The 23,720-nt window shown below is 38.6% G+C and overlaps 2 protein-coding genes across 8 annotated transcripts; both read left to right on the top strand.

Annotated features, from left to right (window-relative positions):
* Window positions 1–12,297: 12,297 nt before the first annotated feature.
* On the top strand, window positions 12,298–18,458 carry LOC108985198 (G-type lectin S-receptor-like serine/threonine-protein kinase At4g27290). 6 transcript variants are annotated; one of them, XM_018957393.2, is made up of 7 exons: window positions 12,301–13,790; window positions 14,781–14,903; window positions 16,858–17,021; window positions 17,127–17,337; window positions 17,414–17,632; window positions 17,772–17,905; window positions 18,012–18,458. In XM_018957393.2, the coding sequence occupies exons 1-7, from the start codon at window positions 12,554–12,556 to the stop codon at window positions 18,318–18,320; spliced, it is 2,397 nt and encodes a 798-aa protein (XP_018812938.2). In that variant the 5' UTR covers window positions 12,301–12,553; the 3' UTR covers window positions 18,321–18,458. The 6 variants fall into 6 exon arrangements, with proteins under 6 accessions (XP_018812940.2, XP_018812939.2, XP_018812941.2 ...); XM_018957391.2 differs by having other exon boundaries at window positions 12,302–13,790; window positions 17,414–17,651; window positions 17,755–17,905; XM_018957395.2 differs by lacking the exon at window positions 17,772–17,905 and having other exon boundaries at window positions 12,298–13,790; window positions 17,414–17,651; window positions 18,012–18,109.
* Window positions 18,459–19,707: 1,249 nt separating this feature from the next.
* LOC108985196 (G-type lectin S-receptor-like serine/threonine-protein kinase At4g27290) lies at window positions 19,708–23,507 on the top strand. Of its 2 annotated transcripts, none has more exons than XM_018957389.2 (7): window positions 19,708–21,194; window positions 21,400–21,522; window positions 21,647–21,765; window positions 21,925–22,135; window positions 22,295–22,535; window positions 22,619–22,769; window positions 22,871–23,507. In XM_018957389.2, exons 1-7 carry the CDS (start codon window positions 19,919–19,921, stop codon window positions 23,177–23,179), a joined length of 2,430 nt encoding a protein of 809 aa, XP_018812934.2. In that variant the 5' UTR covers window positions 19,708–19,918; the 3' UTR covers window positions 23,180–23,507. The 2 variants fall into 2 exon arrangements, with proteins under 2 accessions (XP_018812934.2, XP_018812935.2); XM_018957390.2 differs by having other exon boundaries at window positions 19,710–21,194; window positions 22,298–22,535.
* The last annotated feature ends 213 nt before the right edge of the window (window positions 23,508–23,720 follow it).

The raw sequence follows: 23,720 nt of genomic DNA, 5'->3' as shown, positions 1-23,720 counted from the left end.
GTGGATAGGTCTGAGCAAAAATTCAACAATTCGACAATCTGACTCCGAATCCGACTCTGCTCTGGCTCCGACTTGTTGGAATCGGAGTTGGAGGTTTTTTCCTCTTGGAAGTCGGAGTCGGAGTCGGATTCGGATTCACTGATGATCTGACTCCGACTCTGCTTCAATTCGACTCCAATCCTCCGCCACCGACGTGGCCCTCCGACTCTGCCTCCACCTCCGATTTTATACATATTTTATAAAAAGATGTGTTTTTCTATATATTAATTATTTAAATTTTATACAACTATATCTTATATAGTTAGCTAAATTCAATAATATACTAGTTAAATATTATATTTATACTATAACATATAGACTAAATTGACTAATAATAGTTTAGTATATGACTATAATATACTATAAACACTAAGATGCATAATAACATAAACATGTAATATTCTAATACTAATGAATAAACACTAATCTATAAATTTATAATAACATATAATACTAATGTATAATAACTAAAGTATTATTCATGTAAATTACTAATAGTATTAATTACTATATATAAATTAGTAAACCACTTTAAGCCTATATATAAATTACTATATAAATCACTATAGTATTAATTACTAATACTATATTACTATATGATACTATTTACTATAGTGATATACTAGTATTAGACATTAGTGTACTAATAGTCTAATACTATTAGTGATATAGTTAGTATAATATTTATACTAATACTATTATATAGTTATACTAAATTAAAATCACTATAGCAAATACTAATATATAATTATGTTAATCACTATAACTAATAGTAACACTAATATAGACTATAGTTATAACTTATAGTATTATAACTATATTAAATCACTATAACTTATACTAATATAGTTATATTACTATAGGGTACTATTAAGTTATTAACTATAGTGATATACTAGTATTAGACATTAGTGTACTAATAGTCTAATACTATTAGTGTAATACTCAGCTCCTTCTTCTTACATACGCTTCTCTCTTTCTGACGTATGTTTCGTCTTGATAACGTAAGCAAATCCTGAAGGCAGAGATTATGTGATCATTTGCCTTTCTCACTAGCGACTGCGAGCCGCGTCATGCATGCCGAATCATGATGGCGTGTCTCAAAAGATATCGCGTGACTTCTAGGACACGCCCAGTGTTTTAAATATGCTGAAAATATTTATAAGGAGTATTTTCATCATTGTTGAATTAATATTTGATCTTAAATACGACAATCATAATATTATTGAAGAGCTCCAAAAATATTATAATTGCCGGAAATCATTTTAATATTATTATTAAAATGATTTCAATTATTTAAGATATTATGATATTTAAATTTATGTTGAGAACTTTTATTAAATAAATGGTTTAACCCTTTTAAATATATTAAGTGAGACTTCATCATTCTATTAATGATGAAGAATATTATTTTATAAACTAAAGTTAGTTTAAAATAATATTTACCTTAAATCCTCTAAGTGCTTTTAATTAAGTTAACGTTTTTGCTTCAAATCAGTATTTTAATTCCTCGTCGTTAGATAGTCGTGTAGACCCCCAGACGAAAGGACTGGGTTAAATACCCAGACCCCCTCTCTTTTCCCTCTCATCCCCGTAACTCTCTCTCTCCTCCCTCTCTCCTTCGGCGTACGCAGTCCGCAGACCACCCACGTCGAAGCCTTCCAACGCACAGCCCGGCGCCGCCGTGCGTCGCCTGGCCACACTGCCGACACCACCGGCTGCTCCTCACGCCGGCGAGCTCAGCCATGCCAACCCCTCCCCCTCACGCTCCCTCTTCCTTTCCCTTCGAAGTGTGAAGCCCGAACGGGCTTGGTGCGCGTAGCGCTGCCGTGCGCCGCCCAATGGCCCCACCGCTCCCACGGCGAGCTCCTCTCCCAACGGCCATCATTCTCCACCGAAGCCAGCCCCTATGAAGCAGTCCTCCCCCTCCTTCCACGGCAAATACCCGAAATGGGTCTCTAGCCCATTTCCCACCGTGCGCCGCCGTACGCGGCCACCCACGACCGCCATGCGACGCCATGGACCTCCTCTCCCTTTCCCCGAGCTCCTACATGTGACCCATGGCCAGAAACCTCCTCCTCTACCTCACGGTTCCCCTCTCACGCACGCACGGGTTGTACGCCGTGCACCACCGTGCACAGCCAGCCACGGCTGGTAACCACCACCTCCAGCCTCCTCAGGCCGCCACCAAGCCAACCCGACCTCCCTTGGCCCCGATCTGCCTCCCATGAGAGCACACTCTCTCTCACTCTCCCAAGGCTTCTCCTCCACGGTATGGCCAGATCCGCCACCGTGAGCCACCGTGGCGCCACCTCGACGCCACCACGAGATTCACCGCACCTCCCTTAGCAAAGCCCTAGGCCCAAACCATCACTTTATGTGGTGGGTAACCACTGCACGTGATGGACAGTCACTGCGTGTGATTGACCGCCACTGTACATGGCTAGATCCGCCATGCTATGCCCCTCGCCATCATCACAAGGCCATCACGAGCCTTTCCAAGACCACACCTAGCTATCCAAACACCTAAACAGTCACCGTACGTGAGTTAGCCGCCACGTACGACTCCTCCGACATCATCGGCTATGACGATCAGCAAGCAACGCACGGGTTATCACGTCGATGGTATAACCCTCTATCCCTCATAATTATGTTAGATATTGATTAGTTGACTAGGTTGTGGACTGTGCTGTTAGTATTAATGGAGTTGTGATATCGTGATGTGATGTTGTGTGATGAAGTGTTGGGCATTCTGTGTAGTGAAGTGTTGGGCTTATCTGTGTTGTATGGAGGTGCATTGTGCCGTGTAGTATACTGTGATGTGTAGGGCGTAATTGGGAAGTGTGCTGTGTAGTGTGATTGGGAAATATGTGCTGAAATGGTGGCACGGTATATGTGAAATGGATACAATGCACACTGAGTGTACTCTGTGTGCATGTGGCGTGTCGTATATGTAGGGAGTACAAATGGAATGTAGTCCTTGTGATGGTGAGATGCACCATATGGCGGGTACGCCATAATGGTGACATGCCGTGATGTGTATGAAGGGAGTACACGATGGGTGTACTCTGTGTGGAGTATAGTGTATGTGAGGAGTACACGTGGAGTGTACTCTATATGGTGGAGTAATGCACCATGTGGCGGATATGCCATAATGGTGATGTGGCATGTGGAATGGGAATAGTACATGCTGTGTGTACCTTATGTGTGGCATAATGTGAGATAATGAGAGTATATGTAAAATATACCCTCCTGGCGTATTGTGGAACGGGATGAGTACAAGTGGAGTGTACTCAGTGGCGTAGTGCGTGTAAGAGGAGTACATGTGGAATGTACTCTATGTGGTGGACGATGCACCATATGGCGTGTATGCCATAATGGTGATGTGGCGTGTTGTATATGTGGGGAGTACATGTGGGATGTACACCATGAGATGGTGAGATGCACCATATGGCGTATATGCCATAGTGGTGATGTGGCGTAACATGCATGGAGTATATGCAGAGTGTATTCTATGTAGCGGAGCGACGTACCATATGGCGAGTATGCCATAGTGGTGATGTGTCGTAGTATGTATGAAGGGAGTATACGAGGAGTGTGCTCCATATGATATGGTGATGTACCGTATGGCAGGTATGCCATAGTGGTGATATGGTGTGTATGGATAGAGTACATGTGGAATGCACTCCATATGATGGGTGATGCACCATATGGCGTGTAGGCCATAATGGTGATGGAACGTATGTGAAGGGAGTACGAGTGGAACGTACTCCCTGTGATGGAGTGATGTACCATATGGTAGGTATGCCATAATGGTGATGTAGTGTGTATGAAAGGAGTATACGAGGAGTGTACTCCATATGATATGGTGATGTACCGTATGGCAAGTATGCCATAATGGTGATATGGTGTGTATGAATGGAGTACATGTGAAATGTACTCCATATGATGGGTGATTCACCATATGGCAAGGATGCCATAATGGTGATGTGTCGTAGTGTGTATGAAGAGAGTATACGAGGAGTGTACTCCATGTGATATAATGATGTACCATTTGGCGGGCATGCCATAGTGGTGATATGGTGTGTATGGATGGAGTGCATGTGGAATGCACTCCATATGATTGGGGATGCACCATATGGTGTGTAGGCCATAGTGGTGATGGAGCGTATGTAAAGGGAGTACGAGTGGAACGTACTCCCTGTGATGGAGTGATGTACCATATGGTAGGTATGCCATAATGGTGATGTGGTGTGTATGAAGGGAGTATACGTGGAGTGTACTCCACGTAGCAGCGACACTCCGTGTGGCGTGTCGTAGAGATAAGGATGGTTATGTGATTGATGGGCGTGGAACGTGATGGATAGCGTCGGGAACTGTGAAACAGTGTCCCGAAGTAGTTATAGCGTAGCCTGTAGTCTGAAGTGACAGGTGTCACTGTGATGGACTTATGGCCAGGAGTATGCGCCAAGTAGCAGAACAAGTATAAGAGTGCGCAGCGGAAGCATGACTGGGCAACGTCACGAAGTGACATGGTTGTTGGAAGTCATGCTTAGGATGGGTGAAGTGTAAGTGTAGAAATGACGTAACGGGAACGTGACGAGATGTCACGATGTGACGGGAGTACGTGAGGAATCGTACTCGTGATGAGTCAGGAGTGATGTAGTAGAATGTTAGGTAACACGACAAGGTCACAGTGTAGCACCGGAGCAATCTCGGGCTATATAACGTGACATGAAACGTAGTTATGAATGGAGTCTTGTCGTGTTAAGTGTTGGGATGAACTGTCAAAAGGGATGGGTAGCGTGAAGAGTCATGCTAGCCGGGTTAAGAGAAGATTGGTATCGGAGTATGGCCCTTGTCCCTACGAGCAGGTGATCAACGTGTTATATACGTTGATCTTAGGTGATAAAGGAGTAAGGTACCTGTGTAACATGGTGAGAGACACGTGCCAGACGGATTCACCATATGTAATGGATAATCTGTCATGAGCATAGTTGCACGGTGCTTAAGCCTCAGAATTGGCTTAGAGCCATGTGTCTTGTATGGATGGGATTGAGGATTTAGTGTGGGCTAAGATGCATGAAGGTAGTGATGGGTGCATCGTTAGGATTGAGATGTGTGATTCCATTGGTCGGAATCATGGGTCAAATGTGGTTGTAAGAAGAGTAAGACGAATGTCCTAGTGTCTTAATCCTAAGGTGAATAAGGGGTTCACTTTAGAGGATGAGCACTTGAGACAAGACTTTGAGTTGGAAGTTGTGGTGACCGTAAGTGGTCCTCGAAGGGTTTAACATAGTGAAGGGCACGTCAGTGCACAGGATAGAAGGAGAGTGTTCTAAGTATAGCGTAGTTCTAATTATAGTTTAAGTTACTTATGCATTAGATAGATAATGATGCTAAGGTTATGTGTATGCATGTAGGTTGCCATCTGACAAGCACGTGAATGGACTGAATGACATGCAAGTAGCATGGAGTCCAGATAAGTGTTACGTTCATACTCTTCTAGAGTTATCAAAGATACAAGAAACGCTTTTCCTTTAAAATGCTCACGAAAAGACAAAACGTTTTAAGAAAGAAAATGCTAAATGTTCAAAAGTATAAGTATGTACGGCCCCTCATTGGCAGCCCCTTTTTACACACCCCAAAGTATTAATTATATGCATTTGAATGGATGACTATACGCTGTATCTATTGTATGTATTTTCTAAGAAAAACCCATAAACTGATGAAGATGCATGAAAGGCATGAAAGCAGATGCTTTTGTGAATCCTACGAATCGACGCTCTCATGTGCACCACGAGGTGATACTCGCGGATGCCATGATTGACGACGTTCAAGGTGACGCTTATAGGATGCCACGGAAGCTGACGCTTAAGCCCATGTATGTTCTTTGTTAAAGAGAGGATAGAGCTGAAATGAAATTGAAAAAGAAAACGGAAAGACCATTTTCGGGCTTACGCCCCAAACGATATTTTCTCACGAAAAGAAATGTTTTCTCATGAAAAGAAAGGACTGTTAAATGAAAGAACGAACTGAATGAAAGCTTCAGCTCCTTCGAGCTGACATGAACGAACGAATGAAAAGAAAGAAAGAAAGAAATGAAAGCATGAATGTATGAAGACACGTAACGGCCACATGACATGAATGAAAGGGTACCGATGAATGGGCAGATTGCAATGCCGGGTAAGTAGCGCTGGAAGTGCACCCAGTGCTGCCCCCTATGAAAAGGGGTTCCCAACCCGTGGCCACGGGCGGAATCCGGGTCCAAAGGAAGACCGCTAACCCCAAACACACGGGGCGTAATTGTGTGTACTGGCCTATGAAAGCGATAAGAAAGAATGGATGTACGCACGCACGCACGAACGCACGAATGCACATGTATGCACAAGAGCACAAGAGCACGGGCTCTTTAAGAAATGAAGGCACTGACGGGGGAAACGTTTTACGACGAGAAAGCCCTTTTTAAAGTAAAACCCCGTACAACGACTCTTGAAGAAATGAAGGCACTGACGGGGGACACGTTTTAAATAAAGGAAAGCCTTTTAAAAGAAAAGCCCCGTCCAGTGACGTTTTCAAACGAACGCACACAAGACACGTAGGCACGCACGTAATAGTATGTACGAATGATGAATGCATGAATGAAAACCTATGTTGTTATATTTTAACCGTATGAAGTAATGCTTACGAGTCTTCGACTCATTTTAGTTTTTATGCATGTCCCTCCCCCTCACAGGAACTGCGCGATCAAGACGGACACGGCCCATGGGGAAAAGCACGGAAGTCTAGACACGAGTTTTAAACGTACGAGGCCTTTTTATTATAAGATTTATGTTTTCCGCTGTAACCCTCTTTTATGATCAAAGCACATTTTATTTATAAACGTAGAGTCTCGCACCCTGGGGATGCAAGTGAAAAGTTTTAAACAGGACGGTAATTCCTGTCATCCTTTTTATAAAAATATTTTAGAAAAAGTCTCACCACAAAGACGGGCGTTACAATTAGTGATATAGTTAGTATAATATTTATACTAATACTATTATATAGTTATACTAAATTAAAATCACTATAGCAAATACTAATATAACTATTAGTATAACTAATATTAATACTAATACTAATATATTAATACTATTGGTGTATAACTAATATTTATATATATTAATATATATATATATATATATATCAAGTATAAGAGATTAGAGATTTAATATATATATCAAGTATATTAGTGTATTACTAATATTTCATATATGGTGCATTTATTTAATATTCATATATATAATATATAAAATAGATTAGTATTGTATAGTACAATACGACGCCATTTCTACTTGTTAATTAATCATTTAGAACTTTAGGTGCTGAGGGTTCCCGAGTTCGGAGTTCCCCCTCTTTCATCTTCAATTCTTTTGTCTTCATCTTCAATCTAGCCCTCCCCTCTCTCGCACAACGCCGTAGGCTGGCAGCCCTCCCCTGAGTCCCCTCCCTCTCGCAGGCTCGCAGCCCCTCCCTCGCACAGCTCCTTTCTCGCAGCTCCTCTTGCGCAGCCCCTCTCTCGCGCAGCCCCTCTCGTGCACAGCCTCTCTCAAGTTTCCCTTGAAACCCTAGGTTCCGCGAGTTCATGACCCATCATTGCCGTTGATGGCCTCTTGAGGTGTATTGCAGCTGTGCAAACACGAAATACCGTCCCTTGATCATAGATCAATTACTGCCCATTCAAGATTTGGTAGGTTACCCAAACCCATGTCTCTGTTCTTGGTAATGTTGATTTTTTCTATGTTTATTTCCAGATTTGGCATTATAGTTTAATACATAACAAAATGATCTCCATAATTTTACGTGTAAACCAAATAAGGAATTTTGAAATGAAAAAAAAAATGAGGACTGAAATGTGTCTTTCTTGCTTGCTTTTGTCTGCATTCCCGAATAAATATTTTTTTTGTGCAAGTTAAGTTATCACAAAACTGATAATTTACACTAATTTACAATGTCATTGATTATATTTAGTGGTCCTTTTTTCTTTTAATGTACATTGACCTAGTAGATATACATTTATTTAGCACATATACAGCCTCACATACTAAGGTGTGTGCCCACACATGTATCTACACGAACTAAAATATAAATGAGCTAGGTTTTTAAGTTCCACACATGTTACACATGCATATACATATTCTAGAAGTCTAGAATATAAAACACCGATAAAAAAAGAAGAAGTCTAGAATATAAAATAGAGCTTGCTTTTTAACTTCCAAAGAAAATCAACTGTTACCCGACAATGATGGCAATTCATCTCTAATGAATAAGCTGGCTATATCCAGTAGATTTCAGCACTTAAAGAACTATCAAACAGTTTAAATCAAACACAACTATAAAAGAAGCATTCATGGCCAACAGTTTTTTTTTTTCTTTTTTTAACTCAAACACAACTGTAGGGTGGCCAGTTAAGAAATTAATATAAGAGAAATTATTAGATTATTTTGTGATTGTCTTAACCATACTATTTTGTTTGTTTGTTGTGTTTTAGTTCTTAAATCATGAATATAGAAGGCATAAACACTATTACATCCACAGCTGCATCTTCTCCTGGCATCCCAGGACAGCCTATTGGTGCTCCTTGTCTCATAGTTGAAGAGTCCAGCAGACCAATAGAATCTTCGATAGGCACTCCTAGTGCCTTCTGTTCTAACCCTCACCCTCCACCTGGTAGTAGAGTTCCTAAGAATAGGTCTTTGGTATGGGTCCACTTCACAAGAGTGCCCGATTGTGATCCCGAAGAGCCTATAGCTACTTGTAACCATTGTGGGAGGCAATGGAAATGCCATCCCAAAAGGCAAGGCACTTTGGCCATGAAAACACACATCCAACTTTGCCCCAAAAATCGTAAGAGTAAGTTGGACAAGACTCAAACATTCTTGGTCCTGAAAGCAAGAATTGAAGGCCAATGGGAGAAGAGTTTAGGGACGACCAAGTACAATGAGAAAAAATCCGGGCAGCCCTTGCTAGGATGGTGATAGTGGATGAGTTACCTTTTAGGGTTGTTGAGGGCCAAGGGTTTTGGGAATACACTAAATCCCTTGATCCTAGGTTTCCAATTCCTTCTCGATTTACCGTAATGCGTGACTGTATGAGGCTATTCTTGAAAGAGAAGGATGGGTTGAAGAAAATGTTTTTGACAACCAAACAAAGAGTGTGCTTGACCACCGACACTTGGATTTCTATCCAAAATATTAATTATATGTGTGTGACCGCTCACTTTATTGATAGTAATTGGAAATTGCAAAAGCGGATCATTTCATTTGTTCGGATTAGCGACCACAAGGGGGCAACGATTGGGAGGGAGTTGGAGGAGTGTATGTTTGGTTGGGGCATTGACAAAATCCTCACAATTACGGTGGACAATGCTACCTCTAACGACTCTGTTATTGATTGGTTGAGAACAAGGGAAATAGGAAGTGAGGATTGTGTTGCAGCTCACGAGTTTATTCACATGAGGTGTACAACACATATCTTAAACCTTGTTATAAATGAAGGTTTGAAAGATGTTGATGAGTCGATCATAAGAGTCAGAAATCTGATTAAGTATGTGAAGTCTTCTCCCCAAAGACTTGCCACTTTCAAGTCTTGTGTTGATAGGTCAAAAGTGCCATGTTCTAGTTTCTTGTCTCTTGACGTGCCTACTAAATGGAATTCGACTTTTCTTATGTTAGACGTGGCTGAGAAGTATCAAAAAGCCTTCCAACTTTTGCTTGATGAGGATCCCTGTCTGAGGATGGGCATGGGAAAAAGGGTCTAGGAGCTCCTGGGGCTGATGATTGGCAGACCATAAAAAACGTGAAGAAACTATATGTTATAATGTCACCCTATGCATTTCTGGTACACTATATGTTATATCAAATTTGTATGTCCAAGAGCTCATTAATATTCATAAAAACTTGAATGTTTTTTGTAACAATAGTAATCGACGCTTGAGTTCAATGGCTTTGAGAATGAAGACAAAGTATAATAAATATTGAGGTGATCTTGAAAAAATAAATCGATTGTTATTTGTTGCTGCCATTCTTGATCCACGGTACAAATTGGTTGCTCAAGCATATTGGTTCAACAAAACATTGGGCGATGAAAGGGGTGAGGAATTTGTTGTACTCCTCAAGAGGGATATGAAATATTTGTATGAACAATATGTAGGGTTTTGTGGTGGCCGTGTAACTGGGTCTAAGTCAACTCGGAGTCAGAATGGTGAGGCTAGTGCATCAATGGGGAGTAGTAGTAGTACCTGTAATGATGATGATCCCATGGACTTTTTGTTGGGATTCCATAAAGATCGAAAATCAGCATCCTTGATGGATTGTAAGTCTGAACTAGAGCGGTATTTGTTGGAGGATGTTGAGGTTCCTACGGGGAATTTTGAAATTTTGGTATGGTGGAAAGTCAACTCAAGCAAATATCCGGTTCTTGCTTTAATGGCAAGAAATATCTTGGCCATTCCGATTACCACCGTTGCATATGAGTTGGCATTTAGCACAGAAGGCCGTGTCCTGGATCCATTTAGGAGTTCTTTGGCTCCTAAAACTGTCGAAGCTCTTGTGTGCACGCAAAACTGGTTGAAGTCAACTCCTATATGCTTGAGTCAAAATTATACGGATGCCATTGATGATGCAGAGAGTTATAAGTTAGACTCAGGTAATATATTTAGAGATTTTTTTAAGTTGTTATATATGTTGATTTTGACATTTTGTGATACTAACATCCTATACTTTAACATCTTAATGTAGAATTAATCACTGTATGGCCAACTTACTTCGTGAAGATGATTGACAATTTGACATATTAAGCCTTTGAGGTTTGAGTTACTATCCAAAATACTAAATGCTTCATGTTGAATTTTGTTTACTTTTCAAAGATGACTCTGCTATCTACTTCTATTTTGTTTATACCGTAGGTCCATATTTATTTAAATTTTCGAGACCTTAGTTCAAAATAGTTAAATGGATCCATTCCTCCTAATAGGCTTTCTGAGAATATTACAATTATGTAAGATTTTGCATCTTCCTAATAAGATGTAATATACATGCTTTTTATGTTTGGTTAAATTTATTTTTCATATGATATTAAAGTTGGATTGTTTTCCTTACTAATATATTTTTTTTTTCAGGCACAACTTGAAAGTTGGAACATTTTGAAGTTTGTAACATTTAATATAATTTGGTTCATTTGTTGGGCATTTAGAATATTATAATTTGGAAGTTTGTAATTTATTTTATTTTGGTGTATTTGGAAGTTCGTAATTAAATATTTAAATGTTGTTGGGAACATTTATTTTGGTTAGCTCTTAGAACATTTTGGATTTCTTTTGTTGTTAGAAACTTAGAATGATGTGGATATCAGGATATGGATGATGGGAGTAAATGTAAAAATAGGACTTTCTTTTTAATTTTTGAATGCATGTTAGTATGTTACTTGTTTTATTTAGTTGTATTTTTTGTTATAATCAAAAGTTTAATTAGTTTAGATTATAATGTTGAGAAAATTGAAATTTGAAAGCCTTCCAATTTTTTTTTTTAAAGTGGGATAAATATGAAGTTAAAAAAGAAAAAAATAAGAAAATCCGACTCAAAAAAAGTCGGAGAGGAGTCGGAGTCGGATTCTGTACATTCGGAGTCGGAGTCAGAGGTCGGATTCGACCTCCGACAAAGTCGGAGTCGGAGTCGGAGGGCCCAACCTCCGACTCCGAAAGGGTCGGTGCTCAGCCCTAGCGGTGGATGCTACCAATAGAAGAGTGGAGATTGGCGTGGTGGTGAGGGATGATCAAGGGGAGGTGCTAGCCTGTTTGTGCTTGGCTGTTGAGAATCAAGAAGGGGCTTGTGCAGCAGAGTAGAAGCCATGGCTGCTAGAAGAGCTGCTTTATTGTGCTTGGAACTGCGTCTTGGTAGAGTAATACTGGAGGGAGACTCTCAGGTTGTTGTGAAGGACCTGTGCAATAGTGAGGATGTGCTAACAGATTATGAGGTGTTCATATAAGATACAAAAAAAATTCTTAAAGGCAAGAATGATTGGTCTACAAGATTTGTTTATAGAGAAACCAACAAAGTAGTTCATATTCTTGCAAAAGTAGCTTTGTCTGGTGTAGAAGCGAGGGTGTGGATAGAAAAAGGCCTAGACAAATTACAAATACTGTCCTTAGTGAGAAATACAGTATTGATTTAACTTTGTTGTCAGGTTGATTCAATAAAGAATTACACAGTTATCTTCAAAAAAAAAAAAAAAAGAATTTGCATCCTGAACCAAACCATTGACTTTTATATTCGCGTCTATATTTGAATTTACTTCATTGTTTCCTATCACACTTCTTTTCATTCTTTTTTCTTCTCTTTTTCTGCATGTTCAGTAGGAAATTGCTAGAAGCCTAGATATATCAACTAGCAAATTTTCAATGTGCTCTCTGCTTCCTGTTCTTTAACCGATTCAGACAAACATATCTGTATTTCAGTTACTGTCAAGGAGTTAACCCATGAAGCTCCTTCTTTCCATTTGCTTGTGCTTCATCTCTATCTCCTTTGCATTAGACACCTTATCGCCGAGCAAAACTCTCAGAGACAACGGTCAAACTCTCGTTTCCACAGGCGACGCATTCGAATTAGGCTTCTTCAGTCCCTTCGATTCCAAAAACCGTTACATCGGAATCTGGTTCAAGAACATTCCACAAAAGACGGTCGTTTGGGTTGCCAACAAAAACAGCCCACTCACAGACGACTCAGGTGTCCTCTCGATCAATTCCACAGGAAACATATTCATACATGGAAACCAGTCCGCCATGGCCATCTGGTCTTCAAATTCTTCAGCCAGCAATCCTATCTTGCAACTCCTGAACACAGGAAACCTTGTGCTTAAAGATGGTGCGGATGATGGAAGCTATGCTTGGCAGAGTTTCGATCATCCCTGCGATACGTTGTTACCGGGCATGAAGCTTGGATGGAACCTAATGACAAAACAGAACTGGTTTCTGACTTCATGGAAGAGTCTTCAAGATCCAGCCTCTGGAGACTTCACCTACAAAATAGACCCTCTTGGTCTTCCACAGATCTCTCTTCGCAAAGGATCCCAGATTGAATTCAGAAGCGGGACCTGGGATGGTGTTCGTTTCGGCGGGGAAACTCTGCTCCGAGAAAACCCTGTCTTCAATCCCATCTTCGTTTTCAACACGAGTTATATCTTCTATTCCTTTGAAAATATCGATAGTTCTGTAATTTCAAGGTTCGTGGTCAACCAATCAGGCTTGATCGAACACCTCACATGGAGCGACCGCGGAGAGTGGGTGAATATAGCCAATATGCAGAAAGATGAGTGTGATATGTACGGACACTGTGGTCCTTATGGCATTTGCAACATTAACAAGTCCCCAGTTTGCCAATGCCCAACTGGGTTCACTCCAAAAGTACCTAAAGACTGGAACGTGATGGATTGGGCGGGCGGATGCATAAAAAAGACCCCGCTGAACTGTGGTGAAAACGAGGGGTTCCAGAAGTTTTCAAGGCTAAAGTTACCGGATTCTTCACAGCTTAGGAAAAACGGGACGGTTTTAAGCCTTAAGGAATGTAAAGCGGCTTGTTTGAGAGACTGCTCGTGTGTGGCTTATGCCGTAACTGATGCTAGTGGCTGCGTGGTTTGGTTCGGAGCCTTGATTGATATCAGAGAGTATAATGAATTTGGGCAAGATTTGTATATTCGGATGGCTACTTCGGATCTAGGTAAGTCTCTTTGCATCACTCAGTAGTTCAGGTTATCAAATTCGGAATTGCACATTTTCTTACCCTTCCACATGCTTATTTAGGTATTAAACAAATTATTACAGCTTCATTAACATATCATGCTTGGGATATATAATTACTTTAAAACTTCATGTATTTAATCATACAAACAAATTCATTCTTCTGGTTTCTGCTGAATATATGGATTGATACACAAAGCTAAATGGCCTACCCTATAGTTTTTAACAACTAATTTAAAATTTTACGAGCTTTTTTTTTTTTTTTTAGAAAAAAAGAAAAAAAAAGTCTTAAAAAGTAAGGATTGTCTCCATTTCACTCATATAATAAATGGATGAAAAATGATAGGATTACTACCCTCCTATTACTTATTTATTACTCATTTTATATTTGATTTTTTATTAATTTTTTATTTTACTTAATAATAAGAGATGAGGTTGGAGACGGAGTTCGAATCTAGATTTTTCATTTGAAAAACTGGACTATATACTATCAGACTATTAAGCTTCTGATATATAGTTTTTAACCGGTGCTTACCATTTTAAGCTTTTCTATTAAAGAAATGATATTTACAGTTGTGAGTGTATAAGTGCTGTGCAGTCATTTTGAAAAAAATAAATAAATATGAGATTCGCATGAAAATAAATTATTTTTTTAATCATAAATTTTATTCTTTTTTAAAATAACTGTACAATATTTACGCATTCCACGACTTCATTACTCGTTGCAAACTTTTTTCCATACCATTTAATTGTATAGTCGCCAAGACTCCGAGTTACGAGTAGAGGTGCCTCAACCAAGTGAAGGAGGCATTTAAGGACAAATCATTCGATCTAGAAGGCAGTAGGCCGATTAGGTGCGGAAACGGATAGCTGCCTTTGAATCTGATGCTTTCTGGGTGTCGCCAGAAAAGTCTATAAAGCCTAACATTATTTTTTCTCTTTTTTGAACTGATGCTGTGGATGCTTAAAGAATCCAATAACAACGACAGACGCACGGTGGTGATAGTGTCGGTATCCGTAGTATTTGGAGTGGTTCTGGTGGCCTCGGTCTGCTCGTTTTTCATTTGGAAGAGGACCTCCCGCATAAGCAAAGGTATATTATACATTTACTTTCATCATGCTCGAGTGTTCTTGGATAACTTCCCAGTTACAGATTAATTATGAATGATACTGGAGCCGATATCCCTACCAATAATCCAACCGATAAGTGTATTTCAGAATTTTTTTTATTATTTTTTTAACATTTTTAAATATCTTTTTTACAAAAAAATATATAAACTCAATAATATTTACTTAGTTAATTATTAAGAAATTTAAAAGAAACAAAAAATAAATAAAAATCAATCAATCATGATTATCTATCGATTTAAATAGTATTTTTCATTAAAAGAAATGTTAAATATTTTGAAGATGTGTTTTGAATTTTTTTTTTTTATATTTAGTGATTAAAAAAATATTTTTTTTAATGATATTATAAATTTTTTATTTTTTTTATAAATATTTATGATGATTAAAAAAATATATTAAATAAAAAAATAATATTCCGGTAAACTTTTGGGCTACGTCTCTAGGGAGAAGATGTAGCACTTTTCCATTAATTATTGTTGAAAAAAAAAACGTTTAGTTGACCAAAGTGATGGCAATCCACACACAACTACGGGTGTTTTTATATTATCTTGCCACTGTCATTGACTTGGTATTGTTATTGTGCCACATGTCAATGTCAAACTAACCAAAAAGTCATTCCCTATGGTCCTACAGAATGGGATGCGAAATCAACCCGTAAGCTGAAAAAATAAAAAATCTTCACAACTTGTTAACATTCTATATTTTATATTTTTTTAATTTTTATTATTTTTTCTTTTATTAAATATTTATTATATAAATAATAAATAGAAAACTTAAAATAATTTAAAAAAAAATAAACTCAAAATTGTTTTTTAAAAAAATATTAAAAAATTTAAAAAAGTGTGGAATCTGGAATGTGGTAGAAATTGTATAACAAAACTCTTGAAAAAATAGTTCTAAAATGATCTCATCTAGGCCTATACTAGATTTGATATGTGAATATTAATAAAATAATTTGTGAATAATAATAAATAATTTATAAATAATAGTAAATAATTTATAAATAATAATAAAGTAGTCTAAGAATATCCAAAAAGAGCCCGGCTATACATCAGTCGGCACTCTCCACACACCGTAGTTGTTCTTTTTTTTTTTTTATTTTATTTTAATAACTCAATACACTAAGTGTGTTGAGGATGCAGCCAACGGTAGACTGATGTAAATAATTTCTCATCCAAGAATGTGTTGCAAACTGTTTGATTCTTTTCACTTTTCTGCTTCCACACCTATGGTTCCTTTTTCTCCTCTAACATTTTTTCTCAGATGAGAATGGATGCCACCAAAATATAAAACAAAAATAATGGCCTACTTTTTCTGTTCCTACAGGGATGGCCTAAATTTGTGTACATGGGTTATTTGTTTTTCTCATGTACTCGTTAATATCTAATTTTTTTTAATAAAAAAGATAGGAGAGGTCAAATGGAGGTGGCCTCCCTATCTAGCCGTGGTTATAGTAATACCCTATTTGTTGAGAACTGAACAGGATAGACATTGATATCATGTTGATATATAGGATAGACATAAATTTTGTTGAACAAGCTTTAGTTCATGTGCAAGGCACATGCCACACTTGCATGCTTACTCTATATATGGAAAATGCTACACACAATTACCTCATCCCACTCTTATCTCACTATGATGAGGTGGCATTATCTTAAATATAATCTAAGGGTGATGAAAAGTGTCACAATTACAAAGGGGATAAGAGAAATTTGTTTGAAGCCAGTGTGGTTGCTTGAACATAGGTCAAAAACTGGTAAGAGTGTGATTATAACTAATGCATTGTTTGCAATCGAACAGAACTGTTGCTGTAATGTGTAATCCCATATCTCAGTTGGTTTCTCAACCTTCAACTTGCATTAGCAAACCTTTGGCTTTGCATGTGTGTACTTTATCTAATAATTTTGTTAGTTTAACAGCTCAGCAACTGGGAGTAAATAATCTAAGTCTAGATTACAATTCTAGTGCTGCCGAGGAGGACCAAGCGCTACCTCTATTTGATGTTTATGCTATTGCAACAGCCACTAACAACTTCTCTTTCACGAATAAGATAGGTGAAGGAGGTTTTGGTCCTGTTTACAAGGTATCTTCGGGTTGTGTCTTGAAACTTCTCTCGTAGTTTCATTTTAGTGATGATGAGCATTACAACAATATCTTGTGTTGACTAAATGTGGCCTTTTCACAACAGGGTGTGCTCCCAACTGGACAACAAGTAGCAGTGAAGAGGCTTTCCAAAGAATCAGGACAAGGCCTCAAAGAGTTCAAGAATGAGGTTGTCTTGATCTCGAAACTTCAGCACCGAAATCTTGTTAGGCTCTTGGGATGTTGTATTCATGGAGAAGATAAGATGTTGGTCTATGAATACATGGCAAACAGAAGTTTAGATTTATATATATTCAGTTAGTCACTCTCAACCCTTCTAAATCTTCCATATCTTTTGTATTAATTAATGTTAACTTCACGAAAATGGATCAGATCAAACAAGAGGTACTGCACTTGATTGGGGGAAGCGCTTGGACATTATACTAGGGATTGCTCGAGGACTTCTTTATCTTCATCGCGATTCAAGGCTAAGAATCATTCATAGGGATCTTAAGGCTAGTAATATTCTCTTAGATAGTGAGATGAATCCGAAGATATCAGACTTTGGCTTGGCAAGAACGTTTGGAGGTGATCAAACTGAAGCAAAAACAAGTAGGGTCATTGGGACATAGTATGTAAAACAGCAGTATCTCTCTCTCTCTCTCTCTCTCTCACACACACACACACATTTTTGACCATATGCCAATGTAATTTATTCTATTGATTGCTTGTAGTGGCTATATGTCTCCAGAGTACGCCATAGATGGACTCTTTTCGATAAAGTCTGATGTCTTTAGCTTTGGGGTATTAGTTTTAGAGATATTAAGCGGACAGAAGAATAGAGGATTTTATCATCCCGATCATGACTACAACCTTTTAGGACATGTGAGTTCGGAGAAGAAAAACTTCTTCGCACACATTGTTAAACTAATTATTTTTCTTTTCCACTTCTTCTCTTTCATGTTGAGTTTCTAAGTTGGATATGTTCCAGGCATGGAAATTATGGAATGAAGGCAGAATCATGGAAGTAATGGATGCTCTGATGGAGAAGCCGGTTCCGAAATCAGAAATCTTAAGAAGTATTCAAGTTGGCCTGTTGTGTGTGCAACAACAACCTGAAGACAGACCCACAATGCCCTCTGTTATTATGATGTTGGATGGTGAGAATGATTCACTACTCCAACCTAAACAACCTGGATTTTACACAGAAAGATATCTCACAGAGGCTGAGTCATCATCGACAGGGAAAAAGCCACAAACTACAAATGAAATAACTATAACAAAGTTACAGGGCAGATAGAAGAGGGATTACAAAACAAATTGTTTGGAGAAAGTAACTTTTGTGATCATATGACAAGACTTTGTCCCTTATAACATAACTTACACTTTGTCCATTGATTACATGCTAGTAATTATATTTCCCCTACTTGACCAGTGAGCGCTTTGCTGTGACATCAGAGGTGTTTAGCCTTTCAGTGATAGCAACTGAATAATTGAGAAACATGAAAATCAGCAATGTTTACCAAAGAATTTGAGGCACCTCCAATTTGGTCTCTTGTTTGTGCAAAAAGTCCAAAGACAGACCAATAATGTCATCTGTTCATCTGTTGTTTTCATGTTGGTAATGAAGGTGTGCATTGCCCCAGCAAAAGGAGCCTGAGTTTTTCACCAAAGAATTTGCCAATTGGCGTACAGATTGTTATCGTACAGATGTGGCCAGTACATCAATGGAGCCGGAGGATTGATATTATAAACTCTCTTACTATTATTTTTTTTGGTAAACCCCCAATAAGATACCCAATGAACATAACAAAGATAATTTATTTATTTTTTATTTTTGAGAAGGAAGGCGGCACTTCCGAAACTTTATTGAACAATCCTCACTTTGGTCAGAGGGAAACTATGGTTACAACGTAAAACCAACTTATTAAAAAATCAATACAATAAATATGACAATCAAACCTCAAATAAAACTATACACCTTACCAAACTAGTTGCTCATTAGAATGTACCTGTGTGATACCACATATGATAAAGATAAGGGTATGTGATGTATAGAATCTCACATTGTTTAAGAAAGAGAAGTTATTACTCTTTATAAGATTATAATAGGACTCCAATTGTTTCATTGAGTACTAGTCATTTTGAAGTATAGGCCATATAGTTTGGATCTTCATTGAAGGTTACAACCTGAACATGAGTGAGTCGAAATAACTGGCTTGTCACCAACCACAGATTTGCACAATCATAGAAACAGCAACTGATATTCATTTTTCTTGCAAAACTACCATTTTTTTTTTTTTTCTCGAATGACTTCTTTTTCTTTCGATAAATAAAGCTGTCAAGGATGTGATAGGGTCGACTTGGTCAAGTTGTTCTTCAAGATTGAGTTAAACTTAATTAGGAAGGGTCGGACAGACGTGGGCAGTATCTTTTTATTATCTTGTTAATAATTTATACTTGGAGAATACTTCTTGAATTTTCCAATCACCAACGCGTTGACTCGCAATTAAATATGATGCCATTGTTTATTAGAATTATGTCCTCAACAGATTCGAGGAAACATATGAAAGCAGAGGGGCGTTCTGCACGCACTATCGTTTTAAATAGAAATTTCAAAATTCTTGCTGTGCAAGTCGTAAGACTTGATAGGTGATCATGGCCTTTTGACAATAATCGTCCATATGCTTGTTTGATTTCTTGTGCTGTTTGGTTCATGAAGAGACCCGAGAAGAAACAAAAATAGTATTCACACACAACTTGGTTTTTCTTTGTCTTCTTGGCAATTGAAGGGTTCTTTTGCATTATTTGACAGGAAAATTACATCCCTCAAGTCTTCCACTCTGTACAAGTAATTGAGTTTTATTTAAACAAGCAAAACGAAAGATCGTGAAACTTATGGGGAAGCTGAAAGACAGCCTCTTGTTTTGGGCTATTGGCTGCTCTTTGATATCTTCATTTGCAGAACCTTCAATTGCAGCTGACACCATAACTGCAGCGGAGTCCTTGAAAGATAACCGAACATTAGTTTCATCTGGTGAGAAGTTTGAACTGGGCTTCTTCAGTCCTAGAAACTCGAGTGGTCGATATCTAGGAATATGGTACAAGAATATCCCAGACGAGACTGTAGTTTGGGTAGCACACACAGACTGCTCTCTTCAGAATTTTACTGGTTTGTTAACATTCAGTAATGAGTCAAAGCTCGTGCTTCTCAATGAATCTGGAAACATCATCTGGTTTTCAAATACGTCAAGAGTAGCAAGAAATCCAGTTGCACAGCTTTTAGACTCTGGGAATTTTGTTTTGAAAGAGAATGGAGATGACAACCCAGAGAACTACTTATGGCAGAGCTTTGACTATCCATCTAATACTTTATTGCCTGGTATGAAGCTTGGGTGGAACTTGAAATCTGGTTTGAATAGACATTTGAGATCATGGAAAAGCTCAGACGATCCTTCTCCTGGTGACTACACTTACAGTGTTGATCCCCGTGGGCTTCCTCAACTTGTTCTTCGAAAAGGATCAACAAAGGAGTTTCGAAGTGGGCCATGGTTTGGGGAACAATTTAGTGGTGATCCGGACCTGATTGCTAACACGGTTTTCAAACCCATGTTCTTCTCTAATGGTGATGAAGTTTATTACACATATGAAACCATCGACAACAATACTTCTAGGTTTGTGTTGGGGGAATCGGGCATGGTTCAACATCTCTCTTGGAATGATGGGCACTGGAACCTTTTGTACAACGTTCAAGGAGACCGCTGTGACAATTATGGCCTGTGTGGTAGTTACGGAAATTGCAACCATGACAAGATCATAAACTGCGAGTGCTTAAAGGGTTTCAGGCCCAGATCACCCAAAAACTGGAATATGCTTGATTGGACAGGTGGATGTGTTCCAAATGATCCAAATATTTGCAGAACTGGAGAGGGATTTATTAAGGTAACAGGATTAAAACTACCGGATGCATCACAATTTTCTGTGAACGTCAGCATGGATATGAAAGATTGCAAGGCAGAGTGCTTGAAGAACTGCTCTTGTGTGGCTTATGCTAACCTGGACATCAGCAGCAGTGGCAATGGTTGTGTGACCTGGTTTGGAGAATTAATTGATATTGGACAGGTAGCTAAATATGGCCAAGATCTCTATGTAAAGTTAGCAGCTTCGGAACTTGGTAAGATTTCTCTAGCTTCTGACTTCCCCCTACATTACACTGTTTTTGCCCAATAAAGGCTTCAGAAAGCCATTCTGGATCTGGGATGGAGATCTTGCCTTGTGAGCAATTGTATTTTAGTACTTTATTAGTAAAAAATTGCCTATTTTATGGCTACTGTGGAAAGAACTAATATTCTTTGCCATCTTCCGTTTGTGGGGGTAAGAGTCAATTGCTGATAGAAGCAGGCAGAAGAAACGTATTGTAGTGGCTGTATCAGTGGCTTTAGCAGTGATACTCTTGGCTTCAACTAGCTTCTTGTTTATTTGGAAGACAAGAAGAAAGGGAGGTATATCTAACAAAAACAAAAGCAAAAAAGTAAAATAAAATTGTGATAATAAAATTGTATGTATTTTCATGTCATTTTCGCTTTCTTATCATCGTCATTAAGCTGGTCTGCTTTCTTTATACAGCCACCAAGGAGGATGAACTTCAGCTACCATTATTTGAACTAGCTACTATTGAAGCTGCCACTAACAACTTCTCTGCTGTCAATAAGATTGGAGAAGGTGGATTTGGCCCTGTATACAAGGTAAAAATATCAATTTGCAGGGTAACTGATGAATCAAATAGTAACATTTCAAACAGTTTTATCCATTGCTTATCTTACTAACATTTTACTTCACTAGCTTCTCCGTGAAGAAGTAAATGTAGGTAATAACATTATGGTATATCATTCTTCAAATTGTAGGGTGAGCTGCCATCGGGGCAAGAAATAGCAGTAAAGCGTCATGCAGAGAATTCTGGACAAGGCCTGCAGGAGTTTAAGAATGAGGTCATCTTGGTCTCCCAACTTCAACATCGGAATCTTGTAAAGCTTCTAGGTTGTTGCATTCAAGGAGCAGAAAGAATGTTAATCTATGAGTACATGCCCAACAGAAGTTTGGACTCACTAATCTTTGGTCGGTATCTCGAATATAGAAACAAGACATGCAGACACACACACACACACATGCCTGGCATTGATTCATATATCAATGTAGTATAGCATAGTGATGAGTTGGTCTATTTTTACATTTAAACCAAGGGAAGTCAAAATGTGACTAAGGTAATAATTGAAGCAGATGAAGCGAGCCGTTGTTCCCTCAATTGGCAAAAGAGATTAGATATTGTTATCGGGATAGCTCGAGGACTTCTTTATCTCCATAGAGATTCAAGACTCAGAGTAATCCACAGAGATCTAAAAGCTGGCAATATTCTGTTAGATGGTGAAATGAATCCCAAAATCTCAGACTTCGGAATGGCAAGAATCATTGGTGGGGATCAAACTGAAGCGAAAACAAAGAGAGTAGTTGGAACCTAGTAAGTAAATAGATGCTTCCCTTAGATATATCTTTTTGAGTGTGCTGTTACCAATATCATTATCTCTTTTGTGATTGATGCAGTGGCTATATGTCTCCAGAATACGCCATAGACGGACATTTTTCTTTGAAATCTGATGTCTTTAGCTTTGGTGTAATTCTGCTGGAGATAGTCAGTGGGAAGAGGAACCGGGGCTTTTCCCATCCAGACCACAAACTAAATCTCATTGCGCATGTTAGTACAAGAAAAACACAATTCCTAGCTTTTAAAACATAGTAATGTAGACTTCACTGTTTGTACTTTTAACATAACTCGAGAGTTTGAAACTGCTTTAGGCATGGAAACTTTGGAATGAAGGGAAGGCCTTGGAATTGATGGATGCCTTGCTAGATAACAAGTTCGTCATCTCTGAAGCGCTGAGATGCATTCAAGTGGGTCTTTTATGTGTTCAACTACGCTCAGACGAGAGGCCTACAATTTCATCGGTGCTCTTGATGCTGGATAGCCAAAATGCGTTGCTCCCTCATCCTGGACGCCCTGGATTTTATTCAGAAAGGGGCCTACCCGAGACGGAATCATCATCAGCTGGAATAATGAATTCCAGTTCAAATGAGATAACAGATACATTGTTAGAGGGTCGTTAGAATGTACTTCTTGCGACCATTCTGTCCTAGAAGTAGGAAGTACTTATTTCTCACAGAATTAACAATGTAGCAGGTATACCAATCTACCAGAACTACACTAGAACTTTATTTTGTCTTCGCCAATTCCACTAGGCGATGCTCTGCTTTTGTTCTCATACTGAATTCGGATCACCTCAGCATATGACAATTGCTGCCTTCGAAATCCCCCCTGCTAATGAGTTGTACAGGAACGAGTTCACTAGATCCTTGGATACTATAATCACAAACATTTCTGGAGAATTCCGGTTAGAAATATTTTCGAAATAATTAATTAATAAATAATGTTTTTGGGTGCTTTAGCTAATAGGGCATGGCATTGTTTTTCCTCATTATTTGGCTATATGCATACAACCTTTAGTTGTTGGAAAAATAGACTTACACAATGAAGGTCCTCCTTCAGGGGTTTGGACCAATTTCAAAGCTTTCTCACTTACTATCATCTCTCATTCTTTGGGGAATCTGGTAACAAAGAAACATAGCTAGATTCAAGGATGCCCATGCC

This window comes from Juglans regia, chromosome 4 (assembly GCF_001411555.2).
Source record: "Juglans regia cultivar Chandler chromosome 4, Walnut 2.0, whole genome shotgun sequence".
Taxonomy (NCBI): Eukaryota; Viridiplantae; Streptophyta; class Magnoliopsida; order Fagales; family Juglandaceae; genus Juglans; species Juglans regia.
This window is presented reverse-complemented; position numbering and strand designations above follow the sequence as displayed.

Coding starts and splice junctions, on each gene's coding strand:
- LOC108985198 (XM_018957391.2), top strand. CDS start 12,554: ATGAAGCTCCTTCTTTCCATTTGCTTGTGCTTCATCTCTATCTCCTTT. Junction 17,022..17,126: donor GTTTTGGTCCTGTTTACAAG/GTATCTTCGGGT, acceptor TTTTCACAACAG/GGTGTGCTCCCAACTGGACA. Junction 17,906..18,011: donor ACTACAACCTTTTAGGACAT/GTGAGTTCGGAG, acceptor GATATGTTCCAG/GCATGGAAATTATGGAATGA.
- LOC108985196 (XM_018957389.2), top strand. CDS start 19,919: ATGGGGAAGCTGAAAGACAGCCTCTTGTTTTGGGCTATTGGCTGCTCT. Junction 21,195..21,399: donor GTTAGCAGCTTCGGAACTTG/GTAAGATTTCTC, acceptor TGTGGGGGTAAG/AGTCAATTGCTGATAGAAGC. Junction 21,766..21,924: donor GATTTGGCCCTGTATACAAG/GTAAAAATATCA, acceptor TTCAAATTGTAG/GGTGAGCTGCCATCGGGGCA.